A 21350-nucleotide genomic window follows, 5' to 3' on the forward strand; every position below is an offset into this window, starting at 1 on the left:
ATACTGGTTTCGTTAAATTACAACTTAAGTCTAAATATATAACTAAAAGATTTATAAATCTCATTCATTAATTAGCATTATTGCTTTCAGTAGTTTTGTAGAATCTTGTTGAAAAACTCTCTTCGTATCAAAATCACATAGAAAGATTTTATTTTTTGCCAAATGAACAATAAAAAAAAGGACGGTGAATATAAAAACTAAAATTTGGATATAGTTGAATATTTATTTATTTTTTTTTTGTTTAACCTCCGGGCCACCGTTATATATTGCTTTAGAGGATGAGAAAAATGATTTGTAGCGTGTGTGAAAATACCATGCCTGACCGGGATTCGAACCCGGGATTTCGGAATGAAAGAACGAGACGCTACCACTCGCACCACAGAGGCCCCGGCTATAACTTTAAATGTCTTTTAATTAACTTGTAATGTTTTTGTAATTATATTTTATTATTTTTCACAATTTTAATAAATTACAGATAATTAGAACTGTTAGTTTTTAAAATACATATCTTTATAAAAATAAAATAATTTAATCGCTATCTTTTTCAAATTTTATCCACAAACCACCATCTACACGATTAAAGAAGGAATTCTTCATCATTTTCAATGGTAATTTGGTCTTCTCACTCAACGTTACAGTGTAGTTCAATAACAATGTTGCCAGTATGATCTTCATTTTCAGCATTGCTAATCGCATGGCTATAACAAAATTAAAACCAACAAAAAATAGATATTTGTAAATGTTTTTAAATATTTCCATTAATTTATTAAACTTTTACAGATTTATACATATTTTTTAAAGATTATTAAAGAAGATGATTGAGAAAATATGAGGATGTACCGGGTGTACAAAAAAAAAATATCGGGATTTTAATTTATTATATCTCTTGGATAGGTATACAGTATTGATTTAAGGTTAGAATCAAAAGAAAAAAAGGACAGTTTTAGTTGTTCCCATGGCCGTAGATTCCTACCTTTCTGCTTGACAGCGTCACTAGAAAAGATTGCGACTCCTGAACAGAAAACCTTCTCTGTTTTGTTTGTATCTTTTGAAGATTTGTTTGTTTTAGCTGTTTGCTAAGTTTATATTTGTTGTTACAATTCGACATGAATTCCGTAGAAAGTTTAATTCTGATCCTCCAAGTGACAGTAGCATTCGATGATGGCATAATCAATTTGAAACCGATCTCTGTCTAAAGGGAAGATACGGAACGACCAATAGTGCCTGAAGAAACATGAAGGTGCGGTAAACTTTCCTGCACAATCCTAAAACGTCTATTAGGAAGGCCGGCCACGAAATAACAAACGCCGTGATAACAGTATGGAATACTTTAAGGAAACGCTTTCATATGCCTCCGTTAAAGCTGTTACAAGCTTTGAAGCCTACCGACCACGTTGGCGTATGTACATTGTGATCGAAATGTTGCCGTAAAGATGACGTTTTTCTTGATCATACTGCGTTTACTGCTGAGGTAAAGTAAACAATCATAATGTTCGTGTCTGGAAAATCCCCATGAACTCTTACAATGCTAAAGGGTCTCAAAAAATAAAATGTTTGTTGTGCGATAACTCGGCAGAGAGTTTACGCGCCTTTCTTTTTCGCAAGCAAACATAACAGAAGTTTCTAATTTTCGTACAAATGGATTTGCGTTGGGAATGGTTTAGCTTACCAGACGTTTCGCTTTGACCGGGACTGTCTCGGTTTGATGATATGATCCTAGGGTCCCAACGAGTTTGTCCCGGTTATTTGGTAAGATTGTAATAGCGCCGAATATTCAAAAACTAGAAATAGTGAAGCCTCAGGTAAAATAGTGATTCGGCCAAAAAAATCCCCTCTGTTACACTAACTTTTGCCAATCTAAATATTTTGTATCTAGATCTAAGTACTTTTAATATTATCCAGATATTTTCCCCAAAAATGTATAGCATTTATACACCAATTAACCATTTAATAACAAAATTAAATGGATGATTTATCAATAGAATTACTTAAATTTCATCATGTTATATTAATAATATCAAAAAACGAAAATTCATTATTTAGAAATACGAGCAATTAAAAACACATTACGTTATTTTAGCTGTTTGTTTTCTTCATTGATTCCCAAAGTGGTCCAGGTGGACCCCCAGGGGTCCACGGGAGACTCGACGGGGGTCTACGTTGGCGTGACAAAAAAATGGGGGTTCACAATTCGTAAGCGGGGGTCCACGAAAATTCATGTAGTTTCGATAGTGAAGAACTAAAATGTTGGCTTGACTTTGCGTATCAATCTAGGCAGATAATGTTTTGAGAAGCTCAGCGACTGTTACTTGTAAAAACTTGCATATTCTACATTCAGTACAACGAACGTGTCGAGACTTGCAAAGAGCCGCCATCCGCAACGCTTGTTCAGACGTGCAAAGAAACGAAATACGACTTGTGTGTGTGCTAGCAATCTTGCATGAACTTGTTTGATTCTTCACTAATATAAATACGATTGCCAAGGATAAACGTTACTCATTTGTTTCCGGAATTTCGAAAAGAAAAGTAAAGTGAATAGATGTTAGCGTTTGCCAGTGTCGGAAAGTAGTAAGTACCTGATTTTTTGTTATACTTACTTTTATTTTATTTATTGTTTATTTATTTATTTGACAATTTATTGTACACGTCAGTAAACAAAAATATGCACAAATTACAAAAAAAAAGTAGGTACAAAAGGTGAGGCTTATTCCTAAAAGAAATCTCGTCCGTTTAAGGATTTATTAATTTTTGGTCTAAATTTTTTTTTCAGATATATAAAAAAAAACTATTGGAATCGACTTAAAAACTGATCCTGAACATACCAATTCCCGGTTGTAACCCTTATTCTTTAACACGTTGTATTTTCATAAATTGTACCTGTCTTTACATACTCGTAATGTGCATCAAAGTAATAAATAAATGATTAAAATCGCAGAGTTGTGATATCAAAATATTGGTTATTTAAAAGTATTTTCTATAGAATTTACAAAACAAATTGTTAGGGATGTAGGATGTAGGGGGTATACTGAAATGAAACGACTAGCACTTGACAGGGAATCTTGGAGAGCTGATCAAACCAGTCAAATGACTGAAGGCAAAAAAAAAAAAAATAGAATTTACAGAAATATATCAAAATATAATTAATGAAAAAATGTTTTACATCACATTAAAATCGGTTCAGCCATTTTCATAAACCTTTATTATGGATCTTACCGATTTATTGCTTTTAATAATTAGAATCAGTTTGCCGCTGGTACTTTATTTCGTTGCAATAATTAATTAATCCTATTCTGTTAAAATAGTCATATCCTGTTAAGTAAGACCGCCTTGAGATTAGTAAAACAAAGTTTTTTTTTTATTTACCGGTAGGTAACTGATACGAAACATGACTGAATCTAAGAAGAAATGTCGACTGTACAGTGCTGATTATTTAAAATTTGGATTTCTTCCATCAAAGGCAGACAAGCGATTGCCTATATGCCTTTTGTGCAGCAAAATTTTGAGCAATGACTCTATGAAACCATCGAAGCTCGAAGATCATCTAAGAAGGTGTCATCCTGACAAAATAGGTAAAGATTTGAAATATTTTCAAACATTGAAGGAAAAATATGAAAAGAGACCTACCGTGCACAGTATGTTCGCTTCAACGTCTGAAAGTAACGATGATGGCTTGCGGGCATCGTACAATATTTCATTACTTATAGCGAAATCTGGAAAACCGCACACCATTGGAGAACAGTTAATTTTACCCGCTGTTGAAGAGGTTTTAAAAACTGTTCTGCACAAATCTCCATTTGACATACTCAAAAGAATTCCTTTGAGTAACAACACTGTACAAAGACGTATTGATGAAATGAGCTCTGATATTGAAAGTTTCTTGTGTACTTATCTGCAAACAACTCATTTTTCTATTCAACTGGACGAGTCAACTATACCTAGTAATGAAGCATTATTATTGGCATATGAACTGCAATTCACTGTGTCATCCACCGACAACACCTAGTAGCGAAAAATCTGAGTGATAGATTGCACCAATCGCTTCAACTTGTGCTGTTAACAAGATAAGAAGCAATGCATTGAATACGCGTTTATTTGCCCAATTGTACGATGAAAATGATGAAGACTTCCAACGATTTCTGAAGTACGCTGGTTGTCGAAAGGTGCATGTTTAACAAGATTTTACTCACTTTTTGAATCAGTTTTAGAGTTTCTGGAAGGTAAAGATTCAGATTTAAAAGAAAACCTGATCACTTTGAAAGCTGACATCGCGTATTTGACAGATTTGTTCACAAAATTTAATGATATTAACTTACAATTACAAGGGGACAATCTCTATTTAATAAAAACAATGGGTGTAATTTCAGCTTTTCTTGGAAAATTGAAATTTATGAAGCAAAATATTAGTCGGCGCGTATTTTCCCAGTTTTCAAACTAGTCACAGGTAGAATGCCTTGATGAGGATATTCAGACATACGTTCAACACTTAATTGCCCTGCATGATGACTTCAAAATCAGATTTGAAGATATTCTAACGATGGAAATACCACCATGGATCATAAATCCATTTGATGAAATGGAAGTGGAGAATGTGATATTAGAAGAGGAGCTACTCGAGCTTAGCACTAATGAGGAGCTGAAGGTGAAATTTAAAAGAGGTATCAAACATTTTGGCTGCAGGTAGAAATACCAGAAAAATATCCTGGACTGTGGGGATTTGCGAGAAAGCTTTTGATAGCGTTTCCCTCGTCATATCTTGTCGAAAAAAGTTTTAGTGTCGTTACAAACCTTTTATCAAAAAAAAGGAGCAGATTCAATATCACAGAACGGGGAGATTTGCGCTTATTCTTAACAAAACTGAAGCCAAATATTGATAATTTGCTGTCAATCCATCAAGTACATCCCTCCCATTAAAATTGTAACTATTTTGTGGTTGTCATTGTAGAAATTACATTATTAATGTTTAATTTTAATTATAATTTTATTATATTACATTGCAACTAATCAACAATTAACAGTGTAATGATTACATATTTGAATAAATGCAACACAAAAAAATATACTATTTTTCTTTTGCTTTTTACCACTCTGAATGGGAAGTTTTCTAAATAAAATAAGTGAGAATTGATTGCTTTCTTGTGCTGTGAGTAGATGTCAAAAATGTAAAGTTGGATGGAAGCATTTTTTTTTATTGGCCAACTTTACTTTTTTGACATCCACTTACTGCACAGTCAATCAAAAATTAACCAATCAATTCTCACTTTTTTCTGGAAGCTGTTAGTTCGTGGAACTCAGCCGTAACGCAAATTTTCATAGTTAGATCTAATCTTCACATTTTCAGTCGACTGGAAATATGGTAGAAATGTAGCTGCAGGGGTCCACCGGAACCAGCAAAATTTTGAAAGTGGTCTATGAGAAAAATAAGTTTGGGAACCTCTGGTTTACTTTTTTAGTTTTTTTTATCATGTAGTTTTTGTTATCTCTTATTACTTTTTTCTCTTTTATTTATTTTACTCCGGTCGCTGGTAACGCGCAAGCGTTTTTCGCCCATGAAAAAAAAAAACATTAAATTGAGAAATTTTTATTTCGTAAGTCGACAATATTAACAATTGAAATTCATGTATTTGAATATTTTTATTTGCTTTCAAAATTAGAAAGCTTCCCTCTTTCTCTTTTAGAATTACAACTATCTTCTTTATAGTCATTTAGTTATATGTTTAGTTGTTAAATTTTGATTTTTTGATTAGCTTTAAAATAATTTATAAATCTTTATGATATAATAAAAAAGGCCCACTAACACCGAAAACACCTAAAGATGTATGAAAATCCACATTTTAACCTAACTTAACTATTTGTTTTACGGAAGTGAAAAGCAAACCTATTTAAATATCTTCATTTCATGTATAAACCTTATTGTTGTGTTATATCTCTTTTAATGAAAATCAGCTATTTTTAAGAAGCAAAGATCGTAAACATTTATATAACTATCCAAATGTTACTCTTATGGAACATACTGTCTTGCAGACATATCTGTAAGCTGCTTATTTTTTTATGATTAATTGTTATATATTTTAATCTAATTAAATATTTATAGTAAAATCTATTATTTATAAATTAATTACCGATACAAATCCTTGGTCCAGAGCCAAATGGGAAGAAAGCACCTTTTGGAACTGTCTCCATATCTTCAAAACGGTCAGGGTTAAACTTCAAAGGATCAGGAAAATACTGAGGATCCTTTTGAAGGTAACCTCCTGGAATCATCACCATGCTACCTTTTTCTATAATTACATTAGTACCTGATATTTTGTAATCCTTTGAGCAATATCGTCCCAACATTGGAAATGTTGAATGTAAACGTAAAGTTTCTGAAATAATAAAATGACGTGTTTTGAAACCGATTAATCTTAATCTTTTATTTAAACATTATAAGTATTATAAAACATTTTGAATGATGAAATTAAATTTTCACAAAGTAAAAAAAAAAACACAATTTAGGATTCCATCAACATATTTGGTAATCCTATAATTCTAATTATTAAGAATTTAAAAAAAAACTTTTTTTTAATATAAGTTACATCCATACCACATATTTTGAAAAACAGATTATGAAAATGAGATAAATTTATCAACATATACTCTAAATAAATTCATGACCAGAACATTTTATTCAAAATACAAAATAAAGCAAATAATCTCTAACTTCAAAGAAAACAGAAATGTATTAATCTACACACTCAAATACCAGATTACATTAAAATTCAGCACAACTTTTACTTTCACTGAAGTGGTTTATCAGAAATGGATAAAATATAGAGCACATATAACAGTTTTTTTAAAAAAATAATTATCTTATTTTAATTTACTTTGCACTCTATCTAATTGCACGAGCCCTATCTGTCTTTTTCTGAATTATCTTTTATGTCACATATGATAACTAAACCGTAAAAACTAATTTCATTTGGTAATAATTGAACAACAAAATAATCACTGTAAATGTTGAGTTTCAACAGCCACTTTGAAAGTAGTTGAAAATAAAAATATAACTTCTATGTTGATTTGAGTCTTCTGGAAAGCTCTTCAGAATGAGTTGTTAATAAACTCCAATTAACATTTGAAACTCTGAAAAAACTTCTCTTTAGTACTGGCCTTCCATATTGTAAACCAGGTAGAATACGAAACTGAAATTTGATTGTACTAATCTGACTAATTGGGAAGATATTTTACACTAAACCATTACAACCATCCTTCCTTTTGGCACATATCGATAGTATGATCTGCACTTATAATTTATAATAGTGTTTAATTTATCTGCTGAGGATGTAAAACGATTAAATTCTTCAGCCAGTAGGTATCTCTTTTTAATTATTTTATTTAAATGCAGGCGTCTAAATATTTACTTAAATTCTTTTTTTCAATTAACAAAGTTATTGAGAATTTTTACATTGTTATTGACTGTGTGTACATTCAAAAATCTAACCTAATATTTGTATTAGGTTATAATACATACCATAAATAATTTGTTCTAAATATGTCATTTTTTTGATGGCTTGGTAATTAAACTCTTGTGATGAGAGAATACTTTTGATTTCTTTTTTTGCTTGTTTTTGAACATCCTGATCCACAGCTAGTTCAAACAGAACAAAACTCATTGTAGTGGATGTTGTTTCACTGCCACCAGATATAAATAAAAATGTTTGTGCAGCTATAAATTCTTCAGTAAACATCTCTGAAAAGAAACATAACTTTTAAAAAAGTATCAAGGTTTTTCAGTAGTTAAAAAAAAATTCAGCTTGTCTAATGTAAACAATTTTATTTGTAGTGCTTTAAGTAAATCTAATATTTCAGGCTTATTTTGGATTTATTTTTATTGTATTTATTAAATATCTTTTAATGATAAAGGAACATAGACTGACAGAAGATTCAGTGAAAGAAAAGTGAAGGGATATTTCCAATTGTTTTAAACTTAACAAGAGAAATAAAAAGAAATGAATTAGCAGAAAAATAAAATATCAGATTCTAACAAATTATTATTGCTATTATTTCTAATAATAAATTATTACAAAATATAATATTTTGATAGAAAAGAGTATTGTTTTTTAAATTGGTGTTTGTCAATATTTAATCTAATTAAATATTTATAGTAAAATCTATTATTTATAAATTAATTACCGATACAAATCCTTGGTCCAGAGCCAAGGATTAAATAATAATTAGCATCCTCTGCCATGCTAATTATTATTTTTTCTATTAAAAACATACAGTAATGCATTTGTATATTTAATCATATGAAGAAATAATGAAACTGATCTGTCACTATTGTAGCAGGTTGCCAACTTTTTAAATTTAATATTTGTTTCTACTTCTAGCTAAATATTACTGGTATAACTGTTATAATCCTTAATACATATATCCCCAGGTAAATCATGAGGAAGCTCAAAAGCTTTTGGCTTTTGTCAAAACTCCTGTTCCTGTTCTCTCTTTTGAATTTATGTGATGTGTTTGGTTGATACAGTAAGTATTGTAAGAAATTCTGTTAAATAAAATTTTATTTATTGATCAAAGCAAAAAGGATGGAAGTTCTTTAGATATCTTATTTTTTGTAAGAATAATATAAAATTATTAATTTGCCTTTCTTATAATGGAACGTCATCAACAATAAAACATTAATAACTACCACTTCTGTTAAAATTTAATTGCAGTGCTCACTGAACTGTTTTGAAATTCTTGCTAAATACTCATGCAAGACAACATTAAATTATTGTCAAGACAACATTAAATTATTGTCAAGACTAGTAAATGTGTATAACAGAGAAAAGTTTTATTTTACAGTGATTTTGTTTTCTATATAATTAAAATAAGATTACTAAATCTTTCTGATTTTATTAATTACTACTATATGATTTCATTCATGCTTACCAGATGTAGACCAATTGATGTTTGAAGTCGAAGTATTCTTAAGCTGATCTAAAAGTTCTTTGTCTTCTTTCTCATACTCATTGCAGGAAGTAGGCTTGTTATCATGGTTTTTTAATAACCCTTGCTCTTTTTTCTTCTCATCTAGCATTATCTGAAGAAAATCATTTCTTCTTGTATTATTTTTTTCTCGAATTTTTATGATCTCCTTTGTAATTCTTTGAAAAAAGTTATTTACATCTTCATCTATTATCTTAAAACTTAAAAATTTTCTAATATTGGGAAATGCATTTAAAATCATGAATTTCAGTAAGAGAACTATAGATGGTTTAAAAAAATTTGATGCAAATTTTATAAATTCATTTTGCATCGCCTCCTTTTCATTAAATGTATCTATGCTTATACCAAAAGAAACATTAGCTATTATTTTTAAAACAAATTTTCCCATTAAATCTCTTGCTTCTATATCTTGTCCTATTTTATCTTTCAAAAATAATGCTCCTTCATTACAACATTCTTTTATTGGTTCAAACATCATTTTTAATTTGCCAGAAGTAAATGTAGGTGTTAATTTATGCCTAGCGGCCCTCCATTCATCACCACGAAGATTAAAAATACTTAAACCAAATAAATCTAATGTTTTTTCTTGTGGTGGTCCACGATCTTCAAAATATGTAAAATCTTTAATGAGAACTTGATTAATTATTTCACTATCTTGTATTACTATAACTGGTGTAAAAAACTGGAAATATCCACCAAATTTCTCACTTCCAAGGTTATTATATATATTACCAAAAAATTCAGACATAGGTTTTCGAAATATAAATAAATCTAAAATGAATTTAAAAGATATATCTCCACCAAAAATAAGAGGTATTCCTCGTTTTTTCAAATAATTAATATGCCTCTCTTTCATCCAATATGTAAAGTAAACCACTATAATGGCTAAAACTGCAGTAATTAACCAAGAAATCTCCATTGCTGAAAATTGTGATCCTGAAAATTAAACAAGAATGAATTAGATTTTTAGTTAAGAATCTAATAGAATTTAATAAGATTGGAATTGAATAAAATTTAAGTGTTTTAACTGACATCATGTTTTTGAAATACCATAGATAATAATTTCCTACTGTAGCAATAAATAGCAACAATTTATCTAAAATGGTGCTTATTCTATCTATTAATGGAAGATTTTAATCTTTCATAAATCATGTAATTATGTATACTTATGAATAAATATAAAATAAAAAAGTATATAAATATAAAATTTAGATAAAAATAGGAATACCTTTTTCCCATTTCAGATATAGAACTGCAAAATTGCTTTTAATATCATTATTCATATGAAATTTTTAAGCATATTAAGAAAACAAACAATTTTCTTTAACAATTATAGCGATTCAAAAAAAAAAACACAGAAGAATAAAAATTAAAAAATCACATAGAATTAAAAAAATAAAAATAAATTAATCCAAAATAAAAATATAAACAACTTAAAAACCTCTTTGTTCTAGATTGAATTCATTGTTCTAGATGAATTAACAAAAAAAAAAAAAAATGATAATAGAAATAGATAAATGTACTGAATTAAATATAAATAATTTTATTATATTTACTATATAAATTATAATATATAATTAATTTATTTATATTTACATTCACTACGTATATTATTTCAGTTCAATTTACTATTTTTTTTATGGTAGCATTAGTTGTCTGATGGAATGTTTCCTCATATTCACTCATTATTTATTAAATATACTGTGGATAGTTTAGATGTGTGAAAATAAATATTGAGTGGAGGAAGATTGAAGAATGTCCCTATTTATTTATTTAGCATACGGCACCAAAACACAACACCAATTACAGTCAAAATTACTAACAAAGATTTAACAAACTAACATATCCTACTGATTCTGGAGTCGCCATCAGGAAATCTTCAGGATTCCCTTCATAAGCTGTCCTAGAGCAAACTTCTGTGATATGTCTAACAGTTTGATTTTCACCACACTCACAAAGGGGCGTCGGTGTTTTACCCTATTTATACAGAAAATAGGCGCACCTACCATGCTGAATTCATATTCTGTTTAGCGTTGACCATGTCTTACGTGGCAAGTCAAAACCTGGTGGCCTTTGAGTAATACATGGGATTTGATTATTCTGCTTTGTGGTCCATTCTTGACGCCAGGCATCAGTTAGGTTAAATCCGTCCTCTGTGGCAGAAATTGCTGTTTTGATAGGTGGCTTTCTAGATCGAAGACGACCATGATTGGAATCCTCAGTGTCCTCATGTATTGGTAGGTTCGATTGTCCATAACCTTCTTGTACTCCCTTACAAGAGCGTTCATACGGCGCAGGTTTGGGGGTGGTATGTGGCTCAATACCGGGAGCCATTCCACAGGAGTAGACCTGATAACCCCGGCAATCATTCTCATAGTGTTATTAAGTTGAGCATCAATTCTATGAACATAAAGGCTGTTAAGCCAGACTGGCGCACAATAATCAGCAGCCGAGAAGACCAGGTTCAGAGCCGATGTGCACAAAGTAGAAGCTGATGCTCCCCACGTTGTTCCACAGAACTTATGTATAATGTTGTTTCTCGCTTTCAATTTCTCTGCAGTTTTCATTAGGTGCTCCTTAAATGAAAGCGTTCTATCAAGTGTCATGCATAGGTATTTTGGTGTCTTATTGTGAAAGAGCCATCTATTCTTGAATAGAATTTTAAGCTCCCTATTCGCAAACTTGTTACTCAGATGGAAGCATGGCACCTCTGTTTTACTAGCATTTGGTTGGAGATGCCATCTCTGAAAGTACCTTCTCAGTTTCTCCAGGTCAGCCATCAGGACCTCCTCCGACTCTTCAAATGATCTACATTTTATTGTTAGCACCCAGTCATCGACATAGCCATGCTTTTTAGATCTTGTCTCTGGCAAGTCCTCAACATGAAGGCTGAAAAGAAGAGGTGCAAGTACCGACCCTTGTGTAGGCCGTTCTTGAGTTTCCTCGGTGAGCTTATATCGGATCCCATGATAACTTGGAACATTCTGTCGTTCAACATGTTGGGGGTGTAAAGCTAGTTTGCCTCCACATGGTGCACTCTGGGTAATGCTAAATGAGCTAGCAGATACTGGTAGTCAGACAAACCAAGAAGATAGGTTCTCATGACCATGCAGACACAAGCCTATAGTATTACGACCTGCAGACCATGTCACTAGATATACCCAACAGTCCTTTTCAGGACTTGCCAACAAGAAATCTTGGACCTTCGGTCCGAATTTGCCACATAAATGTGGAAAGCATAAGTTATTCTAAGAGCCAGTATTTATCAAAACTACTGAAGAACGACAATATTGATCTGGTTGCAATCCAGGAAACACATTGTAACACTGAGAAACAATTGCAGAAAAGAAGCAAAATACCTGGATATGAATTACTTGGTGCCACATACCATGATGTGTACGGCGTTGCTACTTACGTTAGGCGCAATATAGAAAACACCACTCTCATCTCCACCTCCACGGACAATGAAATTCATAATGTTGTAGTTAAAATCGGAGGTATAACAGTGTCCAAAATCTATAAATCGCCAGCTGTATCATGGCCGATGTCAGTAATCCAAATACAACCTCATCCTGTGGTCTACTTGGGTGATTTTAATAGCCACCATGAGCAATGGAAATATAAGGATTGTGATGCGAACGGTGAGGCTCTGGTGAGATTGGCTGAGGATGAGATTCTTAGTCTTGTCTTTGATGCTAAAGACCGATTTAGTTTTAAATCAGCGGCTTGGAGGCGGGAGTATAACCCGGATCTATGTTTCACCTCAACTGACAGCAAATGTCGGCCGCTGCTAGTCACCCGAAAAGTTCTCTGCGACTTTCCCCACAGCCAGCACCATCTAGTTATTATAGAGGCAGGTAGCCAGATTTCTCTCGTGATCTCTTTACCCCGCCCTAGATGGAACTTCAAAAAGGGTAATTGGGAAAATTTTTCTAGGGATCTGGATAAATGCCTAGGCTGAATACCACCAATCAGCAAAAACTATAGCAGATTTATTGGAGCAGTAACAAGTACTGCTAAGAAGTGCATCCCGAGAGGGTTTTGCAGAGAATATATCCCAGGGTGGTTCCAAAATAGTGAAGTTCTCTACCAAAGCTTCCTCGAGACGGGCGATCAAGAGGTGGCAGACGAGCTTCTCCATAGCCTCGATGCTGCAAGACAACAGAAATGATCAGAAACGGTGGGAACTTTCAGACCTCGAGTCGTCATACATGGATTCTGCTAAGAAAATTGGGAAGCGGATCTCCTATTCAGAGACCAAAAACAAGTGTCTCCCTAAACACTGTAGCATCCCACATAGTTGCAGCATCGAGAGCACCAAGAGACAGCGCGCACACAATTGGGATAAAATACGAACTAAGAAACTTGAGGAGGAAGGCAAGAGAGACTGAATATGCTCACCCTTTTACACTTGAAGAGATTGAGTCGGCCCTCAAACATGTTGCTCCAGGGAAAGCACCAGGGTTCGATGGCATCAATCTGGAATTTTTATTAAACTGCAGAAAATACGCAAAACTTTGGCTGGCCAGATTCTTCACTGACATAATGCAGACCAATAGCGTGCCTAGAGAGTTCAAGCGATCAAAGGTAGAAGCCATTTTAAAACCAGGGAAACCAGCAAACATACCTAAGAGCTACAGGCCTATATAGCATTGCTATCAGTGACATATAAATTACTAGAGAGGCTTATCTACAACAGAATCTGTCTGAGGATATATGATGTTATACCAATTGAACAAGCAGGCTTTAGGCCAAAATGAAGTTGCACCGACCAAGTTCTCTCGCTCACAACGTACCTAATTTTCTGTGGTGTGAAAAGATGTTAGTATTTATAACTATATTATTTATAAATTTCTTTAATTCCATAACAAAACACATTTAAAATATCCTCATCCCAACAAAAAAAAATAACCATACTCTTTTCACTTAAATTATCAACATTCACTAAAATTTTTTATACTGTCTACTAACTACTGGTATTTAGATCTAAAGTTGGTCATTTTAAGAAATCTCACTGGTAATCTATACACTGGCAGAATCAGAAAAAAAACAGCTATGCATTATGAATACTGAATCTTACATTAGTAAGTGATTATTTATTAGTCTTTAAAAAAATCAAATTGTACATTCAGGTCATTATTTGGAATTCCTATAATAAAAGTAAACTTTTTACTTATTTCCATCTATTCCATTCAGTATATTGAAATAAAAAGATGAATATAAAAAAACAATTATATTATTTTCATTTATGATTGTCTCTCTGATCCCCTCCAATCAGCTACTGATTACGGTATTTTATGAATTTCTTTCAGTGTAACCTATAAAGTGATATAAAATTTTGCATACATATTTTTGATGACAATAAAACTGAACTTTACAAAAGATATTTCATTCCTTTATGAGGATAAATATTAAATATAATTTAAAAATGTAATTGGTTGTGTGATATTACCTGTAGAAAACTGAGAAACAAGGTGTGATGAGATGTTTTGTTAAAGTTCTAAAAAATAATGATCATTGCAACAGGTTTATATAGAGGTGGGACATGGTTTTTACATCCAACGACAGGGACTTACTACAAATCATTGAAATCTGTTTATTGTGATCCATCTTAGATGTTACAAGAAGGGATTGGACACAACAAAGTGATATTCAGCAAAAATTGGCAATTTTCAAATCAAATGAGAGACTAAATAAAGATCATTAAAGTCGGAAAGCTTATATTGCTAGAATGATTGATCATTATTGTCTACCAAAGATTTTGTTATAGAAAAAAACAGAGGTTTGCATTATGTAATCTGATGTTTAAAAATGATGGCTAGGATGGTTCTAATAACTAAATTTACCATCTGTAATGAGATTATTTCATTTATACTACATTTAATAATTAATTTCACAAAATTTTACAAGATTAAAGTTTACAACAGGTCATGAGGCCTAAGCATGAAGAAGAAGCAGTCGACTGAAGTGCACAGTCATGTGTTCTTCAGATGTATATATTCCAATAACTACATTTGGGTTTATGTAGGGATTTTATGCCACTAAAAAAATTGATGGAACAATGCTTTACCCAAGTCAGTATTCAAACTCTGCAATTTTGACATCATATCAGGTTGTTGTTCTAACTGAGCTACCAAATTAAGAGTTACTTGATGGTTGTTTTTTACACTGAGTTTTCATATTTCAATATGAAATACATAATGTGTATCTCATTACTTTAAAAATTAATAAAGACTGAAGTTTTTCAAAATAAAAGTCATTTTACACCAGTTACCATTTTTTGTCTATTACTTTCATTGCTTTATATATTTAACAAATAAAAAAATAGCACTTCTTTATTATAAGATACAGAAATGAGTTGTATTAAAAAATAATAGTGAAAAGATAAAAAAACAACTTTTATTTTAGTGGTCTTTTGTGCTTTATTTGATAATTCTTCTACTGAACATAAATCAGGGATGTGTTTTTAAGCATTCTTTTTAATGTCTTTTCTTTATAGAACTAGTATGATTGACTGGGCAAAAGTGTACTGAAAGAAAAGGATGGAGTTATTGGAATCTCCCTAATTATCAAAATAAAAAATAAACCTTTTGATTCTAAAAAATATCATATTATAAAAATTGCAGAGCTCATTATGCTTACAAATCAGTCCTGATGAATTGTTGATTATCTCTGAACTAGGAAAAGGTGACCTTTGTATATTGTACTAATGTTCTTTATACCAAATTATTACCAAAACTGTTAATTTAATGCCACCAAAATTATTGTTTTTATTCTGTTAATATTTTAAACTACTATTTACAAAATAATACCTTAACTCTTAAATTCTTATAAAATACATGTGTATCTATATAAATACACGTGCGCACATGCACACACACATACACGTACACCATAAATTTACTGAATCAATTTCAATGTACTTATTTTCAGAGTTTTTTCTTTTTATGAAACTTACTGTAATAATATACTTAAACAATAAATTAGTATTTTTTTCAGTTTCATTTGTGATATGTTCAATTTAAAAGTTCAGTGTTAAGCTGAAATAAAAAAGTATAAATAAATTCAAATGAATGCTTATTTAACTAACAGTTTGCTTTTAGAATATACTGAAGGTCAAAATAGTATGAACTCTCAACAAGCAGATAATGGATATCAAGGCTAAATATGAAACTATTAATATGCACGATGTGTTTACTATGTTTAAGTAATAACAATTTTAATCTATTACATTACTGGATGAAGAAAAACCCTTAAGTCTGCAATTGAACTCTTTTACATCATTTAAGGAAATATGAAAACTGCTCTGAACAAAATATGTTTTAACCATTGCTGAACTCTTTATGAAATGAAAATTCTATATTTAACAGATTTTCATAAAAACACTTTTGCAATATATGTTAGTAAATAAAAATAAGCTTTTGATTGATTTACAGCATAAATATTTCACTAATGTAATCAATTAAATAAAATAAATTATTCACTAAAACAAACTGTTAAAATATATCTAAGCATTTGTATTAAATCTTCTAAATTATTTAATAATTTTAAAAAATTCTTTGAATAATGATCAATTTTTTTGAGAAAAAGGTATTGGATGGCTTTGCATGGAAGCTGTGGAATGTTTATATCCCCAAGATCTTGTCCCTAAGTTCCTAGACTTATGGAGATTTTCATCCTTGTCACATCTATAAATTATGTTTCTGCTTAAATCAAAATTATTTAATATATAAATGTATTTAAAGTGTTCTTTGTAATTGTTTGAATTTATATAATTAATATACTGCTTCCTTGTTGATGCTTATATTTATTTTAAATTAATATTTTATTTGGTTTATTACATTGTTTTATTGTATTGTCGTGATAAAATTTACTGTTTTATTTCTCAATTTTGTACCATATGTAAAGAATTTGTTATAAAAAAAGAAACTTTTTAGTTTTTTGTCAAGGTACTGTAGAATATATTTCTGTTGTGTAAATTTCCTCAATATGTTTTTCTAAAAAATTCCAAGATTTTTTTTGTACCAGCTGCAGGTAATGTAGGTTTTGTTTTGTTTATCTATTTATTTACAATTCTCTCTCTATCTTTCAATTTTTGTCTCTTTCACTTTCTCACTTTTTCTGTCTATTTATCTATAACTGTGTCTAAGAAAATGAAATCCAACGACGAAATCTATTTCACAACAGTTATGAAAAATTATTCATTTTTATAAAATTTTCTAATCGCGTAAATAATTCTGTGAACAATATTTGTTCGATTAAAAATATAAATACATAGTGTAAGAGAAAATATTTTTTATAGAAGCTAAAATTATTTTTGATTAACTAGAGATAGTTTTAGATGCGTGTTTAACTTAGAAATATATCATAATGAATATCAATCATATAATGCAAAACGAGATTTTGACATAACCCCGGATTGGGTTCTTTTAAATTATAAACAAATATTTTATTCAAGTAGGTACATTATCAAGATCATGTCATGAGCGGGTAGATGTAGTGCATTTTGAATAAAATGAAAAAACGGAAATTCTTAGCATTTGCCTAGAAGATCAACAAAAAACTATTAGAGAAATTAACTTTTATTTGTTTGTTATTTTTTATCACTAAATGCTAGATAGATAAATAATTAAGAGTTAAAAGTATAAATAAGATTTAACAATATAAATAATAGTTAAAAGTTAATATCAATAAATCAAAGTAATAATTTCATGAAATTACAATTCAATTATTTAATCGTTAGTAATATAAAAACTCATCGATCAAGAAATACTGTCTTTGTAAAACATCACACATCACTGAATCACCATCCAAAACATACTGATGCAGAAATAATATTGAACTTGATAAAAGAAGCGATAGCGATAAGATAGCTGTTGTTATTCCCGTTATTAATACTTCCACTACTATATGTTAAACACTTACGTACTCAGTCATACACTGATAATATTATTGCGATATATAAGTGATATTGTTTTATGATAATGTGATTTTTATTATTTATACTATTATATTTATTTATTTATTTAATTATTTTAACACCGTCTGATTATCTCGTTAGTTGAATATAAGTGTACGACCTTGAGTAAAAAAAAATTGAGGGAGGAACACATACACCATCTTAGATGAAGTATGATGGAGAGAAAACAGACGAAAAAAGGAGAGACTATTTTACAATCTGCAGTAATCAAGGAAACTAACCAGATACCTCGAGTTTTGTACTTTTTACAATCTTATAATTCTTCAATTACTCAATAATTTGCACAGCATGTAACGTATAGAACATAATTTGTTTTCGTATGCGTGTGTAAACATTTAAGACTTTGAATCGCACCGTGGAATTATACAGAAATTGAAAACATTATCAAACAGATAAACACTGAGTAAGTATTAAACTAAAATTCCCATACATGCAAAATTGAAATAGAAAGTAACAATATTTCGTATCGAATTTAAACGAGAAAACGATGAAGTAAGTGGGCTGGAGTTGTTTCCTACAATCCTATCATTTTCATTACATATTGTCGAGATATAGAATTTTCATACAAAATTCTGATCCTGCCCCTTACCCTAAACTGGTTTTTGAAAAAATGATGAAACATGCGCCTTTTTTGTTTTCAATACCTATTTTCACACCTCTGACTAAACTTTCTGCTTCATATAGCTTATGAAAAACTTTACTCCTCATAGTGAAAAATCCTACTATAGTGAGTGTCTACGTTATAAAATCAACGTACCTTCCAACATTTACTTATTTAGGTTCAGTTTGAGCTGTACATTGATGAGTGAATCAGGACACTGTTATATATATATTTATATTTTGGTTATGTATTTTTATCTTTATTTTTTAATGATGTCTGGTTTACAATTATAAAAACTTTACAGACAAAAAATTGAACGATAAAACGTTTTTATTGACAATGACTTAATTTCGAGTACAGTTTACATGATTTTTATTTAAAAAAATACGAAGATAAATAATCCATTAACAAGAGTAATTTCGGGAAAAAACATCACCGTTTTCTGCAGAACTTGATTAATTTAGTCGCTCAATATATTACTACTGAAAAAAATATGTTGAAAAATAATACTTGTACTCTGTTTTTTAAGGTTTACTGCTCGTCTAATAATATGCAAATAATATTGTCGGCAAATTTTACTACTAAAATTGTCCTCAAAAGTTCATTAAAACCATTTGTAAAAGAATAATTGTGAGATTGACTAAAGAGTTTATGAATATTAAGGTTGAAGCTTAAAATAGGTAAAAATATATAAATTTATTTTTTGTTCCTGGCATTAAAGCTTTAGAGCTATGCTGCAAGAAGGAAAGTATGGTGATTAGTGAAAAAATGGGGTTTGGATTTTTTTTTTATATCTCACGTTTTTGACCCAGGAACCTCAAAAAAAGAATGGTATTTTTCGTACATACATATGTATGTATGTGTGTTGGTGTATTTGAAGCTTAATATATTTTGACTGTATAAACCGATTTTGATGAAATTTTGTACAGAGGCTCATGCATATGAGACAATTTTTTAGTAAAGTTTTGGGGCCAATATTCCAAGGAGTGAGGTAAATAGTCTTTTGGAGTCAATTTTTTCAAACATAATCCCTCTTAATATTAAGCTCAGTACATGCTTGCATGCTTATCAGACCATTTAAAAAAACAATTCCTCAAACTTACCCCTTCCCCAAATATCTGAAAAGATTTTTTTTTATTTATTGCTTACTTTTAACCAAATTTTTTAAAATTTTTCCTAGATGTAGTAGTAGTGCAAGCGACCTAAAAAAGATTACTTTGGGGACATTATTGTGAATGGGGGATCAAAGTTTCAAATATCGATTTTTTGAATTTTTCCAAACGTTTTTGATTTATAATAATATTATAATATTTAAATAATAAATAATATTTATTACAATAAAAATTCTATCATAATTCAACCTCACCCTCCAAAACAAAAAAAAATTTAAAACTGGTTTACAGTTTTATTGAAACATTTTTAAGTTTCCTCCATTAACATAGTAAATTAGAAAAATCAACAAAAAAATTCTTAGTAGTTGATTTTGGAGGCGAAGAGCAGAAAAAATTAAGAAACATCGAATTTTTGAATTTGTAAAACGTTTTTTGTTTATTTAAACATGTAATGATAATTCCACAGTAAAACTTCATCATAAATGACCTCCACCCCAAAAAATAAATCTTGGGTAACTTTTATCATGTATAATTATTTTTCAGCTATGTACGAACAAATAAACAATGCCAGGAAATTATTAAAAATTTGTTGCCAGCTTTTTTTTTATTACAAATGAAATTATGTAATTCTTGATTATATGACATGAAAAAAATGAAATACTATTCTTTGAACAGATTTCATAAAAATTAATTAATATCTGGTGGCTAGTTATCATCATCAGAGCTTATCAAAGAAGTTTCTTTTTTTTTAAAGAAATACATTTTTTTTTAATAAATAAAAGTAGATTAATCAAATAATTCAAACGTTTTAACATGTATAATGTTAAACAATAAATTTATGAATGTTTATTTTGGTTGGTTTTTATCTGTTTCCGTTATTTTTTTTAAATTTATCATTTTGCGATTATTATAAATTAATTTTCTTAGAATTTCATCTGTGACCTTTTATAAATCATAACTTTTAATACTTTATATCTTTAACTTGGGGAAAATTATTATTTTTTTTATACAAATTTTACATTTCAAAAAAAGAATTGTTATGCTATTTGTATCAAGTTAGTAAAAAATAGTTATTTGAACTTTATTAAACAATCACGATTTGGGAATGTTGTTTTAATATATACCCTCATATCTGATACATTTATTTATGTATTATTAATAAAATCTGTTATTTTTTAATATAAATTTTTAATTAAGAAAAATGTGCATAATTAAAGGAGTGCAGATTTTTTCCATTAATCAATACTTTTGATTTTTTTAAAAGTATTTTGACATCGTTATTAATATAAAAATATGTTTTATACTGTAATTGTTTACTAATAATTCTTGTGTAATTATATTAATTTTATTATTTACTTAATATAAATACAACTAAAAAGGGCATTTTAAAGACTGATATTACAATCAGTTGATTCTACAGGCATTATAACCATAGTTATTATGCCTTTCTATACTCCACAAGTATAGAAAGCTTAGTTGACGGACAGGAAAAGGATGGATTCTAGGACCGGTAAGTGGCTTCTTGCCAGCTGCGACGTCCTCTAGAGGTACACTATTTTCTCCACTATACTATTAGCAGCACATTACCTCGGATAATCCAGGTACATCTACTGCGAATATTTGTGTTTCTAAACTTTTAGAAGTAATGCCTTTCTAAAAATTTTAAGTTTAGTTTATTATTTTC

The 21350-nt window shown here is 30.0% G+C and overlaps 1 protein-coding gene across 5 annotated transcripts in view; it reads right to left on the reverse strand.

Annotated features, from left to right (window-relative positions):
- Positions 1-425: 425 nt before the first annotated feature.
- LOC142319078 (cytochrome P450 6a8-like) overlaps positions 426-21350 on the reverse strand; it is a 38493-nt gene continuing 17568 nt past the window's right edge. For 4 of the 5 annotated variants that reach the window (XM_075355955.1, XM_075355954.1, XM_075355953.1 and 1 more), the window contains exons 2-5: positions 8917-9909; positions 7508-7726; positions 6120-6365; positions 426-698 (exon numbers count right to left, since the gene is read on the reverse strand). In XM_075355955.1, the coding sequence (XP_075212070.1) occupies positions 529-698; positions 6120-6365; positions 7508-7726; positions 8917-9892 (1611 nt within the window). In that variant the 5' untranslated portion in view covers positions 9893-9909 and the 3' untranslated portion in view covers positions 426-528. Of the gene's footprint in view, positions 699-6119; positions 6366-7507; positions 7727-8916; positions 9910-17694; positions 17853-21350 lie in introns of those variants that run through there. The other variant, XM_075355952.1, reaches the window with a different exon arrangement.

Source organism: Lycorma delicatula, chromosome 2, assembly GCF_047948215.1.
Source record: "Lycorma delicatula isolate Av1 chromosome 2, ASM4794821v1, whole genome shotgun sequence".
Lineage (NCBI taxonomy): Eukaryota > Metazoa > Arthropoda > Insecta > Hemiptera > Fulgoridae > Lycorma > Lycorma delicatula.